At 47.3% G+C, this 14,165-nt stretch overlaps 1 protein-coding gene across 3 annotated transcripts in view; it reads right to left on the bottom strand.

The window, feature by feature from the left end:
- The window catches only part of GAB2 (GRB2 associated binding protein 2), an 89,937-nt gene extending 80,118 nt beyond the window's left edge, over nucleotides 1-9,819 (bottom strand). For all 3 annotated transcript variants that reach the window (XR_014589399.1, XM_083855714.1, XM_083855715.1), the window contains exon 1: nucleotides 9,719-9,819. Coding sequence is in view for 2 of the 3 variants with exons in the window: in XM_083855714.1 (XP_083711840.1) it covers nucleotides 9,719-9,790 (72 nt within the window). In the remaining variant the exon portion in view is untranslated. The remainder of the gene's footprint in view (nucleotides 1-9,718) is intronic.
- Between the last annotated feature and the right edge of the window lie 4,346 nt (nucleotides 9,820-14,165).

The raw sequence follows: 14,165 nt of genomic DNA, 5'->3' as shown, positions 1-14,165 counted from the left end.
ATAGCCAACCTGCCCTTTTCCATGGGGTACAGTTTTGAGGCAAGAACATCCAGTGAGCAGTAAAATCACATATTTCCCCCTACAAATAAGCAAAAAAAACCCCAAAACCAAAAGTACCTTAAATAGCTATGTAGATGAAGATCTGAAGAACAGATTGGTAGCAATGACTAATAACCCCATTAAGCATCATTACTGTGATTATTATGAGATTAAAAAAATGCAGACAAATGAAAGCACTGCCCAGTTCAATAGCAGCACACGGTACCAAAGCTTCCATGTACCTGCAACACAGTTCTTCAAAGTTGAAAGTTTAAAAGACACCCCAGTGCCACCAATAGAGAGGAGAGAAATTAAAGCTTACTAGTCACTTTTGGAAATGAGACATAATCCCTAGCTGGATATCATGTTAAGTGGCCAGAAAGTGGATTTAGCGAGTCAACTTGCAACTTTTGGCAGCCACATGAAAGTCCACTGGCTTGTTCTGAAGGTCAGTGAGGAACCACTGAATGAATGGGCTAGGCAGCAGCTGGGATCATCAGCAAAACTTAAACACTGAAAATCCATGAAATTCCGGAGATCGCAAATCTTTGACTCAAAATGTTATTTCCATCTTACCATATGGATGCGGGACCTGGAACTTCACCAAAGAAATGTCTAAATGCCTTCCAAAGCAAACGCCTTTGGAAAATACTAGGTTTAAATGGAATAAGATGCATAACAAGTACTGAAATGCTATTAGGACAGTATCTTCAATCCAGAAGACATGATGGAAATAGTTTGGATGTGTCCAAAAGGCGTGGGGAAGCAAAAGAAAGAATAAATAATAATTTAAAAAAAACCCCAACAAGATCATTCAGTCAACAGATTTCCATTTCTGTCAATAGATTATTATTTCTGTAACAGAGAGAACAAACATATAGCATTCAAAAATTCAAAGGCCATGTGGAGTCTGGAGTAGGCAGAGACAAAAAAGCTTTTGAAGCAACAGAAAAGAAGAAGCAATCTGAACACTTAAAACAGAAATGCCTAAGAGTTGTTCCCAACTAATCCTGCCTCAAAACCAGAGTTAAACTATAAATAAAAATGTCCCATTTCTGGCCCAAGAGAGAACATCCTACCCTGAACACACATCATTTTGGGGTGAGAATATTCACATTTGGATGGAGAAGTTAATTTCTAGGTATTAGTGTAATGCAGACAATCAGACTGATGCAAGATTTCCCAGATCAGAACCTTCTCCAGGAAAAGTGCACAAGAACTCAGAAAAAAAATAGAAACCAAATATGAAAACGCAAATCCAGAGATAAAATCAGCTTCCCCCTTTCCTCCCCAGGTTGCTGGATTTAGTCCAGATTCATTGGAGAAACAGGCACCGCTGGCTATCTTACACAGCAAGAAACATATGCTTCCAGCACTCAGATTTTCCTCCTGTCCTTTAAAGGCACAGCTTGCAGGCTAAAGACAGCTAAGAACATTTTTTTTGACCAAAGCTGCTTTTTAAATATCTTTAAATTTTTTCTGTTTAAACATATCACGTATTTAAACTGAGGTATGACTAGATATGATTGATGACATATGTACGATGGCACTGTGCAGGCTTGCATGCTGACCTTGAGGAAATCCTCTTTATGCACTGCAAGGTTGTGGCAGGCACGCCTTGGTGCAACTGTGTATGTTTGCCTGGCAGCATGCAAATGGTTTGAATCTCTTCTTAAGGTCTCAGGTCTGTTTTTTGTAAATCCACACAATGAATATTTGCTTTTTCTGTCGCTAATCACAAATAAGAAAGGAAAGTGATCACAGAATCACAGAAGATCCTGAGCTGAAAGGGACCCACAGGGATCACTGAAATCCAGCTCCTGGCTCTGCAGAGGACACCCCAAGACTCAAACCATGTGCCCAAGAGCATCATCCAAGTGCTTCTTGAACTCTGATAAGCTTGGTGCTGTGACCGCTTCCCTGGGGAGCCTGTTCCAGTGCCCAACCACCCTCTGGGTGAAGAACCCTTTCCTAATACCCAGCCTAAATTTTCCCTGACACGGCTTCATGCCATTCACTCGGTCCTGTGGTCACCATAGAGAAGAGATCAGAACCCACCCCTCTGCTTCCATAGTAGTTGCAGACCACAATGAGGTTTCCCCTCAGTCTGTTCTCCAGGATGAACAGACCAAGTGCCCTCACCTGCTCCTTTTAAGGTTTCCCTTTCAGGGCCTTCACCATTTTTGTGGCCCTCCTCTGGATGCTCTCTAACAGCTTAGTATCTTTCATACACTGTGGCACCCAAAACAGCCCCCAGTCCTGAAGGTGAGGCTGCCCCAATGCAGAGCAGAGCAGGACAATCCCTTTCCTTGCCTGGCTAGGCATCAGAATGCTGTGTCTCATGCACCCCATGACACAGTTGCCCCTCCTGGCTGCCTGGGCACTGACTCACATTCAACTACCTGTCCACCTGGACCCCCAGGTCCCTTTCTGTGGCACTGATCTCCAGAATCTCATTCCTCTGGCTGTCCGTACATCCAGGGTTGCCCCATGACAGGTGCAGAATCTAATGCTTTCTCTTGTTAAACTTCATATGGCTGGTGATTGCCCAGACTTCTAATTTGTTCAGATCTCCCTGTAGGGCCTCTCTGCCTTGGAGGGAGTCAACAGCTCCTCCCAACTTAATATCATCAACAAACTCCTTTAGTATCCCTTTGAGTCCTGCATGCAAGTAATTTTTTAAGATGTTGAAGACCACTGGCCCTAAGACTGAGTCTTGCAGAACCCCACAAAAGATCAGTCACCAGCCATGCTCTACACTGGCTCCATCTATAGAGCCTCCCACGCTCACTGCCAATTTGCTGTGGTTTAACCCATGATAACCACATGATAACCACAAAGCTGGTTTCACTTGGCAGCAAGGTGGAGAAGCTATGCAGAATGGTAACAAATATCTTTCAGCTCTACTGCTGCTCTAGAGGCACCCTGAAGTAAATAAAAAATTCTCTCTTATTTCTTCCACCTCCCAAGATACATTTTGTCACCACTGTAAGGTGCTGAAAGACCCACCTAAGCATTATGATAGGAAAGTGAGACTTTAAAGATTTCAAAGGAATACTGAAAGGAAGAGCTATTTATACTAAAAGCAGTAATTTCCAAACCTTTTGGATCAACTCATCTCGGAGAGACCTTTGACGACCTTGGCACCCTCATCATCCAAATCCCTGATAGATGCAGTATGTACTTCCCTGGACCAGCTGCAATCTGTTTCCACAGCTTCTCACATCCTCAGCAGCTTGCGAGCAGCTCGGAAGCCCCTGGCTCAGGTAGAAACCATAAAGCCAAGGTGAGTTTCCAGCTGTGGGAATGACCCTGAACACAAGTGCAGCCAAATCACTGACTTGCTCTATGCCTTGGTTTCCCCATCAGACCAGACCTTTCAGGGCAGATCTCCCCAGACACAGCACGTGGAGCCCCAGTTGCCTCAGCTGCTACTGTAATACAGATAAATAATTTTTGTTCTGCCTTTGAGTCACTACTATAAATTATGTGCTTCGGTCTGGTAAACACTTTTGCATCATGTCTTCCATCTGATAGTTGCTAAAAGAAAAAGGAAAAAAAATTGTTTCAGTATCACTTCTGCTCTCTTTCAAAGAGAAACAAAGCCAGTCTCCTCGCACACTTTCCTTAAGTATTGTTTGTCTTTCTTAAGTTCAACCTGTGCATTGCCACCATCAATCTTTTACACCCACTGTGGGCTGCCAGGACAATCAGCCAACTCTGAAGTCATGACAGATAGTTGAGGATTCACTCAAGCTGTCTTAGCAAAGCCAAAGTACCAGGAAAATACACCAGGTTCACTCCCCACACAACACATGGACTCCTTACCTCTGTGGGCATGTCCACCTCAATTGATGCAATGCCTCAGAACATGCATGGGTTAGTCCTGACCGAACCTGTTTTGGTTTCAGCAGCTGAAGAGCTGCCCCAGCAAGTGTGCTGGCAGCAAACAAAACAAAGACTGTCCACCTTCACAGCAAGCTGGGATACAACAGCTCTGCTGCTTCTGAGATTCATGGCTCCATGTTGTACCTTACAGAGGTGTAAGAAATGTTGGGTTACAGGCACCTTTGAGGTTTCTAGTCCAGCCTTGCATTTGAGGTGTCACTAGATCAGGTCAGCTGGAATTTTCTCTAGCCAAGTCTTGAAAACCTCCAAAGACTGAGACCCTGCAGCCTCTGTGGATACCCATTCCTTTACACCATCACCCTCTTACTGGAGGCGCTTTCCTAAGACCCAACCTGAACCTACTAAGCTGGATGGTGGTTGTTGCTCCTTATTTTGTCACCTTCTACAATCACGAAGAATTTGACTCCATCATTCCCACAACCATCCTTCAAGTATCTGCCTGTTACTAGATCACAATTATCATGATGACAATACATCACCACCTGTTTGCAGAAAATGCTGCAGTGGGCAAAGTAATGCAGCCCCACACTCAAAAAAAGACCAGACCCCAAAAGGAGGTTGTAGGGAAGAGGTCATTTTGACTCATCAGCAATGATGCAGCAGAGAAACAAGTTAGAGAGCGGGACCTTTGCGCAGCATTGCACAAGAGAGCTGGTGTAGCAGGAGTGCTGGCAGGCATTGCCTTTGCAAGCAAAATGCACCCCCTGACCTGAAAAACCTCTGGTGGAGCAAGAGTTCATCCCTCTTCTGAATCATGCAGCAGATCACAATAGGTAAAATATATGATGGTCTTTTGGAATCAAGCTGGGAGATTACAGGGGAGGAGCAGGGTGCAGCAAGGTAGTCTGACAGATGGAATAAGTGCAAACTCATGGGGTTCAGTGCAGCCAAAACTTCCTACAAAAAACTTTTCAGAGGACTTCCCTGAGTCCCATCAGGAGATCCAGGTGATATAATTGGTGCTCTTAAGCCTCGTAGCTATCCCTCCCTGCATTCAGGGTCAAAATCCATAAATTCACCTAAACCAGCATTGGAAGGTACTTTTGGAGAACTTGTCAAATTTATTCCACTGCCTGAAAACAGATTCAGCTCTCTGAAGTGGAGTTTGGCCAACCCGCACTTCAGAACTGCCACGATGGAGACTCCAAGCCCATCCCAAACCATCTGTTCCACTGTTCCACTCCTCTGGCAATCAGAGGTTAGGAAGCTTTTCCTACACTTGTTTCCCTTACTGCAGTTCAAGCTCAGCACTTCTTGGCCTCCAACCACCAGCCATGGAGAACAGTTTACCCCCTTCCCCTTCACAGCTACCTTTGGCATACTCGAGGACTCTTATTTGTCTTCTCAGCCCTCTCATCCCCAAACAACCCCATTTCCTTCAGTCTTTCTGCTGTCTATATTTCTGCTCAATTTTTGATGCTTTTCTCTGGCGTGTCTGCAACTATTTCCTACTTTTGTTAGTGGGTAGAGCATCCTGAATGAGGCATGACACAGCTGAGCATGGGCGTGGCCAATTAAAACTCCTTAAAGAGAAGAGGGAAAAAAAAAAAAAGGAGATAATTTTGCACAATACCTATCTTCTGTACTTTGCTGCAGAATAAAGAGATGCTCTTGCTTCTCCCTCCTATAAAATTTCATCCCAATCAGCACTGTGCCAAACTCCTCCTGGCATCCCCACCACTTGACAGCCTATGATATCTCTGCACTAATGGTCCTTCTTCAGTCCACATCCCACATTCTCATTTAAGGAGGACATCCTTACAATGCATTTTCAGGTGGGATATGAAGGATCTACTTCAGGAACCAAAATAAGCCCCTCATCAAGGAATGCCCCTAGAAATAGGGCTGCAATCAGTAAATCAGCCCTTTAACCTCTTTTTGCTTGTCCCATCAGAGAGGAGCAGCTCTTCCAACGACCTTGATTAGACTGCTTTTGCTTGATGTAAGAATGACATTGATTCACAAAGCCAAACCCAGATAAACCAGCTGGGAAGAAAAAAACAAAACAAAACTACCCAAAGTATTAAAGGACTGTTAAAACCAGTACACGACGAGAAGCTTTTGTTTTAGTCAGAACTGCAGACATACATCTCAGCCAGACAGAAAACACTCTGACTTCATGGTACATAAATGAGCAGGCAGAGCACCCTGATCCAACGATAGGGAGCTGAGCTGCTCTATGACAGCACTTATTTTTCACAGTGCTTCCCTGCCAGACAGTCCACCCCCGAGCCCATCGTGGCGGGCAGCGGACAGACACAAAACACTGCTCTAAACCCACGTCTAACACAGGAGACAACAGACAGGCACGTCCAGCAGGAGAGGACCAGGAGACAGTGAGTCAGTACAGGACCAGCATAACATGCTCTGGTCTCGGCTCATTGGTCACACAACTAAAGCCCAGGGTTTTGTTTAGGGATTGGGTTTTTTTTATTTTTTTTTTTTCACGTGTGTTTTAAGGAGGAGCCAGGAGGAGAATTAAAAGACAGTTCTGTGCTTTGTGGCTGTGTACAAGGAGACCCTTTCATGCATGAAAGTCAGAAAGGCAAAAGATAGGGACAGGCTTTTTAATAGGGTCTGTAGCAACAGGACATGGGACAATGGTTTTAAACTGAAAGAGGGTAGATTCAGACCAGATATGAGGAAGAAAATTTTTAAAAATGGGGGTGGTGAAGCACTGGCTTGCCCAGAGAGGTGGTGAATACTCCATCCCTAGAAACATACAAGGCCAGGCTGGACAGGGCTCTAAAGAACCTGGTCTAGTTGAAGATGTCCCTGCTCATTGCCAGGGGATCGGGATAGACGAGTTTTAAACATCTCCTCTAACCCAAACCATTCTATGAAGGTGCAAAAAGTGTTTGTCTGAAAAAAAGCAATTAAGCAAGAGGATTAGGGAGCTTGATGTTCCAAGCAGAACAGAGGGGGAAAGAGACATTTTGATACTCAATTACTTTTGACCTTCAATTGTTTGCTTAGCTTTTATTATCAATATTACAGTAGCATTTACAGCCAAACTGCCCAGAGTCTACATGAACTCCTGTCTGTAGTTATGAGACTGAAAAAAGGTACACTTTGTCTCAACCTTTAAGCAGTCATCGTTTGATCATTTGAATGTTCCTCAACAGAGGAGAAACTCACAACACTGATATTTCCCAGAGCGTTGTACAAATAGGTCCCACAATCTCACATAAACAGTGCAGGTATTGCTGTAAATGGAGCAGGTATTGCTGTAAATGCAGATTAATGCTGCACAGATTAGGTGTGGAGAAGAGTTCCCTTTACCAACCACCCTGGGTGGAAGTTAGAGAAAAAATATAGTACTTTCTTCTCTTGCCATAGATTTCCTTGAAAAATAAAAGCAAAACAAAACCAGGCTTATAAAAGCACAGCACTTCAAGGACAGTGTTAGCAACACGCCCATGTGCAGACACATACATTTGAAATGCACTTGTCAAAGAAAAAATAAATCTATCCTCTACCCTGTGTCAATACAGCCAGAGCAGGAACTTCAAACCCCATTAGCAGCATCCTGCAGACTGAGATTTCTCCTTTGAGGTCTCAAAGCAGAATATAAACTGAAGGTATAAGGAAAGTGGCAAAGCCAGCGATTCAGCACCTTCCCTTTGAGGCCGTACAAAAGGTGATGTAAACTGCCTTTTGTGCACGAAAACCGAAGTCCAATCGTGGGTATATTGTGCACAAAGGTAGGTTCTATGGGAGGAAAGCCATCATCCTCAGGCTCTGGACCAGCAAGCTGCTCTGAACTACTCTTGAGGAGAACCTGATCCACACACCAACACCCTGAATGCACACCACAGCTACATAAATACAGTATCACTAATAATGCATTAAAAAGCAAAGGGACGGAGCACCACCGAGTGAGACACAATCCAAGCTGAAGGCAAACACTTTCAAATCCAGCCACCGATGCAGGAAGCTGGTGCAACTGGTGTGACTGGAAGGGAAGTCCCACTGACCACAGCGCCGGGACCGCTCCAGCAGAGATCCCCTTGAGTGACATCTGCCAAGCATCGCTTCCTGCCCCGCGGAGCCTGCGTGGGATGGCCGGGCACATCTCGCCATGGCTGCATTTCCTCTTGGGAGAATGAGGATGTTTTGAAAACATAGGTGGCTTGCAAAGCACTTTGGGATGTGTGTGGATGAAAAGCACTCTTATGCACATCGATAATTAGCACTAACCACCGGCGTGTCACACCCTCCGTGTAGAGCATTTAGCAGATTTATTCAGCTCTTGCTGGAATGCCAGAGCACAAGCTGGATATTCAGACAGTGACGTGAGCGCCCTTTCATGGGGCAGATGCTGGGGAGCTAATGATGTTTGATGAGTTAAGGCCATTGGTGACTCAGGATCAGCAATTAGTTGATTTCTGCGGGAGGAAGGTGCTTTGCTCCATTAAGCTAAAAGCATCCTCCAGTTCAGCGTGCACAAAGTCATTCTGTCCACCTCCCACAAAGCCTGCCTACGTTCATTAGGGGGTTGATACTTCCCACATAAACACTCAGGTTTACCTTACTGGATTCCCTAGCAGTTCCATCCCACAGCCCTGTGCCAACTTGGTATTCCCTGGAAGAGCAGGAAAGGACACAAGGAAAAGACTGCCAAGAGCAACTGGACACACAATCTAATGCAAAGGGATGTGGTATCACTGATGTCTACAGGGCTGAACCCATTTTGGGCAAGGCTAATAACAGTCTATCACATATCAGACCCAACCCCAGTCCTGCTCTAGCCTGCAGTACGGGACTACAGACATCCATCTCCCTCCCAAGGGTAGGCAGTGATGCTTCCATCAATCAATAGCAAGCACTGGGGAGACACCAGCCGCACTTGTTCCGCCTGCCATTCCCGAAATGCACACAGGCAAAAGCAACAGGACCAAAGGATGATCTGGCTGGTGTCCCCCCAGGAAGGGACAGCATCCAGCTCCCTCCCAGAGGCTGCATTCCAGTCCTCTGAAGGCTGGCTGAGGCTGGTCATTGGTGTCAGGGAGTGGGACCCCTGAAACCCGGGGTAGCGATGTGCCGAGTCACAGGACGGCAGCGCGTTTCCGAGCGCTGATGCTCGTGGCACACGGCAGGACCGTCAGGCAGGGGACGCAAAGAACAGTTATTTCTTTCAGCGAGTGGGGAATGTGACAGAGCTGGCGTTTGGACCCTCTTTCCACAACTTCTTTCAAGTGTTTGATCTCAGCCGCTAACGACACAAAGGCTATCGAAGCGCTACCGGTGCTATCTTCAAAGGCTTCGGACGTTCAATGATTAATAGGGAACCCTGCACGGGACTAGGGAGGGCGACTATTATGGGAACGCTGGGGGGGGATCCAAGATGCGTTAGTACCTTTACTCTTTGGGACCGAGGCACTCCCGGGCTCCCCTAAAACAGGCTTCAAAGGCGGGGGTGTGACCGCGGCAGGTCCCGGGCGAGCGCGGCCACCGCGGGGCGCAGCCAGAACGGCCCCGGCGCCGAGTCCGCTCCGGCCGCGCCGTCACCGCCCACCCAGCGCCCCGGGGCAGGGAACACGCCGGGGGGGCTCCGAGATGCTCCCACCCGCCTTCCCCGAGCGGCCGTTCCCCGCCCGGGCAAGGGGCATCCCCGCCCTGCCCAGCCCTGCCCAGCCTCCTCTGCCGAGAGAGGCGGCGGCAGGTGCACCCGGGCCGGCGGCGGGGGAGCGGGGATGGAGGCGGGGGAGATGGATCCCGGCTTTCCCGGGGCCGGGGTAAGGATGAGATGGGGTGGGCTGAGACTTACGTATCTCCGTAACTTCTTCTCCGGCGGTGACTTTCGGAGCCAGCCCGAGCACACCACCTCCCCGCCGCTCATCGCGGCCGCCGGGCGCTGCCTCCCGGCGCTCAGCGCCGGCCGCGCCGGCCCATGGAGGGCGGGCGGGGGTGGCTGGGTGGGTGAGGGACGGATGGATGGATGGGTGGGTGGAGGGAGGGAGGGAAAAAGGGAGGGAGGGATGTGGAAGGATGGTTGGGGGGGACGGCGAGCGCCTCCCCCCGCCGCCGCTCGGCTGCGAGCGGGGAAGCAGGAAACTGGCTCCTTCCCGGCTCACCACGCCTCCGCCCGCCCGGCGCCCCGCCAGCCCTGTTAAAGACACAAACCCCGCGGGGAGAGGGGCTGGCCGGCCCCACGCCGCCCCCGAGGGGCTGCCGTTCGTCCCTGGCCCCCCCACGCTCATACAGTGCCTATGGAGAAACTTTATGCGTCCTGCAGCAGGTGATCTCTAACAGCGCAACCTTTCCTTAATTAAAAAGTACAGCTCCCCCCCAAGCCTCTCCCTCATAAGGTTTCATTAACCCAGGACTCTTCCACTCTCTTGATGGAATAGGTCCTTCTCACCTCGGAAAGGCGAGGCTGGCTTTACCCTCCCTGTGCTCAGGGGCTTGTGCCTGAGATGAAGGTGCCATAGGAAAACAAAGAGGTTGAGCAAGAAACAGCCAAACGCGAGTGATGCCAAAAACCCTCCTGGAGAAAAAAAATAGCAATAAAAAACCACGAGGGGAATCAATAAAAGCTTCGTATTTTATTATTGATTTTTAAGTAATGGAGCAGTGGCCACTGAAAGGGGGTTTGACTGCCATTGGAGTCTCATGCAGACAAGCCAGGTTTTGTATTACAGTGTATTATACCCTGGCTGAGATTCACTATCAACTTTCAGATCTAGAAACACTGTACATTTCAAAGCCTGATCCTCTCCCCCCCAGCTCAGGCAGTAATAAAATGTCTCTCTACAGCTCTTTGAGTTGGGTTATTCTCTAACCTTCTTTTCACCCTTTAAAGCAAAACTTGGGCATGGCACCCATAAAAGCTGAGTCCTCTTAGCCCATGTTCACGTGGAAAACACAACCCATTTGCTAGGGATGGATTTCTAAGACCTGTCTTTATACAACAGCTCTGCCCCAAACCTGCTCGGGCACATTCAGTCATCCCTGCCTCAGCTTCCCTTCCTGTCCAAACCTCTGTGGGCAGGGATGGTCCCTCCTTACGTGTTTGTGCCGTAGCTGGTGCAATAACAACTCCATGCTGGCTGGATGTGCTACTGTATGTCACACAACAACAACCTTTATATAACACCACTCAAGCAGGGATCTTGCATCACTTCAGAGCAGTAATTGCAAGTTGCAGTGCCTCTGGGAGATAGGAACAACACCTCTTTTCAAGATGGGGACAGCACAGTTAAGCCGTATGTTGTTTATCATCTTTGTGAATACATAAAGTAAGGGAATAACCCCTCACAGAACAAGTCAGTAATTTGTTAGGAATGTATTTTCTAAACAGCTTTGTTTTTCTTCCAGTGAAATGCAAAGGCTAAATAGGAAGATTCTTCTACCTGCTCACTACCCAAAGGAAGTAGTGATCCTATTCCAGTGCTGGGCAATCTCTGCAGAGAGAGGCTATGCTCAGATTAGCTTGCCCACCTCTGCCAACACAGCGTGTGTGATGGGCCTGAGAGCAGGGGAGGATGGAGAGCCCAGTTCTGTGCTGGCCTCAGCCAGCATTGCCTTATTCAGTGCACTGGAGCCATATCAATTTACACTGCATGAGAGCAAGAGCCTCACCTGCAGACTCTCCTGGGTTAGAGGCACTTTGTGCATTCATGGAGAAAACTCTGTCCTGGGGACCTGCACTTGAGAGATCTTCCCAAAACACACAGAAATTTCAGGGAGGCTGGTGAAGTATTGGGGATTTAGAAAGACTCAATTAAGAACAGATGATCATGATTAATACACAGGTAGGATGCAAAACTATTCCACGGTGTATGTTAATGATTCACAGGTTAGGAATTCACTCATACTGACACTAATGCAAAGTGGTATCAGTTTGAATACCAGTTGCAGAGAGCCCTGTCTGCATTTTTATGTTAACAACTTCCACCACACAGAGTTGGAACACTTCATTTGGGTGATGGATGTTTAAAGAAATGCTCCATAATTATCATTGTGTGAATTGGAATGAATTATTCTACATGTTCTATGACAGCCCTTGGTTTATTACCCTGCTCCCTTGCTGTACTATTCCTTCTTTCCGCTCATCCCCTATTCTGGATCACATTTACTGACTTGCTTATATCACAAGATATATCTGAACAGTGTCCAAAACATGAAGTACCCCTGTGAATTCTCTTTTTTTCTCCATACTTTTAGTGATGCCTGACACAGGTATCTCAGCTTGCTGGAAATTTTGGATGGGAAATGGGTTGCATTTTCTGTACATTTAAATATGTTGCTGTCTCAGATGTGACACAGAATCACAGAATCATTAGAGTTGGTAAATGCCTCCAAGATCATCGAGTCCAACTGTAATACAAGCTCTGTGCAGAAAAATGCTTCAAACAAAGATGCTGCACGTGAACGTGCCTCCCCAATTCCACTGTGGCTGTAAGCAGAATGGGAACAGTGAGTTAATTCTGGCATCAGGCTGCCAGATTGCATATGATCCAATGCATGTAACATTACAACGCCTTACAATGCTGGCCCTCCTTAAAGCTTTTGGCCAGGAAGATACACAAATACTACCCTCAGTGCCCCTGGGAGTAAAGACAATGTCTGTCATGAGCACAGCTCGATTTGGCAGCACTTGCACATTCGTAACAGTTTTTACCAACTTCAAGCTGTTCCTCCAACCGGCAGTGGAGAATGAACTCAGGCTGGCCCCAGCTGACTGCGTAAATCTCTGGAGTGTGAGCTAACAGCCAGCAGCCTTGGCGGAAAACTGTGTGAAAACCACATCCTTGTGTTGGAAAAACCTGACGAGGGAGTTGTGCGAAGCCATCAAGAATCCATCTCTGCCAGCAGAAGCAACTGAAGGAGGAACAGCAGAATTAGCAGGCATAGCAAGGGAGAAATTAAGAGATGCCACGTAAGAAATAATATTTCTTGAACAAGAGTAAAGCTGAGAGAGAAACATTTTTCTAAGAAAAAGCCCTTATACTGTCCTTAACGTGCAAAACAAAGTGACACTTTCTTCTGCAGAAACCTCTGGGGTTTTTAATCATAACCTTCAGTGTGGTTTCTTGTTCATGTCTGAAAACGAAAAATCAGAACTTCTAAGAAAGAAACCACAATGTCCACCGCTACTCCTTCCTGCTCCAAATTTATTCAAATGAGCTATGCCATCTGCTGGCAGACGGGAAAGCTGCAGGCGGAGCAATTCCCCGCCTCGCTCCCAGTCGCCGGTGCAAGCAGTCGGGATGGATGGAGACACCGGGCATTTCCTATGGATTAGGGACCAGCTGGCTGAAACGCTTCGGGCTACTTACCCCAGCCAGGCACAAATCCCTTGGAAATACCCTATACGGTGGTTAATATAAACCGAAACAGGCGGGGGAGGGGAGGGGAGAAAAGGCTTGAAAAAATCTGCCATGCTGCTTGGTGCTCCTTGCCTGCTTTTAATTCTGAGCGAATGCTCAGTCTCCCGAGATCCGGCTCCACAACAATAAGACCTGACTTTATCTTCACGCAACAGTTCCTGCAGCAGAGCAAGATGGGAGCAGCTTTTTGATTTCATGAAGAATTTTCAAGGTTAAAAAAAAAAATAAATCACCTCTTTCAAGAACTCGAGCCTTTTCAAGCTTTCCACCCTCCCTAGAAGAGCACAGCAAGCCCCCCAGAACGGCTGCAATTGAAGCCAAACCACAAGACAGTCATTTCCTTCTTGTGACAGACAGCAGTTCCAGCAGCACTGGCTGCTTTCCATGAGCAGAGGGAATAGTAGCACAAGGTGCTTTGATCAGATAATGAGACAGTTTGAAGCATCTTCAGTACAGTGTTGTGGCAAAGACAGGGGCATCAGAGCTCTGATGCCTTAATACAGGCTTGAAACAGAGAAGAGATGACTTGCAGGTCAGCAGTGTTCAAGGCACATAGGCTTGTGTGGGTCCAACTTTGTCCTCTCTCTGTTGGAGATCCTGGCCAGAACCAGCACATCCCATCCAGAATGGATACAGGACCGACCCCCTGAGCAGTGCAGGGAGGGGCCTGGAGTGCTGAGCTGGATAGTGTCTGTGGATGCAGCTGGAGGACACTTCCAGTCTTCACACTTGAAGATTATTAAAGAAGTCTTCCTATTCCTATTCAGTCTACACTGAAGCCCCTACTTCTTTCACCAAACTAGACACTTAGAAATAACTTTGCCTGGAGCTGAGCTGAGACAGAACACTACTAATGCATTTCTCAGTTCTGGACCCAGGTAG

This window comes from Zosterops lateralis (assembly GCF_965231275.1).
Source record: "Zosterops lateralis genome assembly, chromosome: 2".
NCBI lineage: Eukaryota > Metazoa > Chordata > Aves > Passeriformes > Zosteropidae > Zosterops > Zosterops lateralis.
Note: the sequence above shows the minus strand (reverse complement) of the source record. Positions and strands in the feature narration are given on the sequence as shown.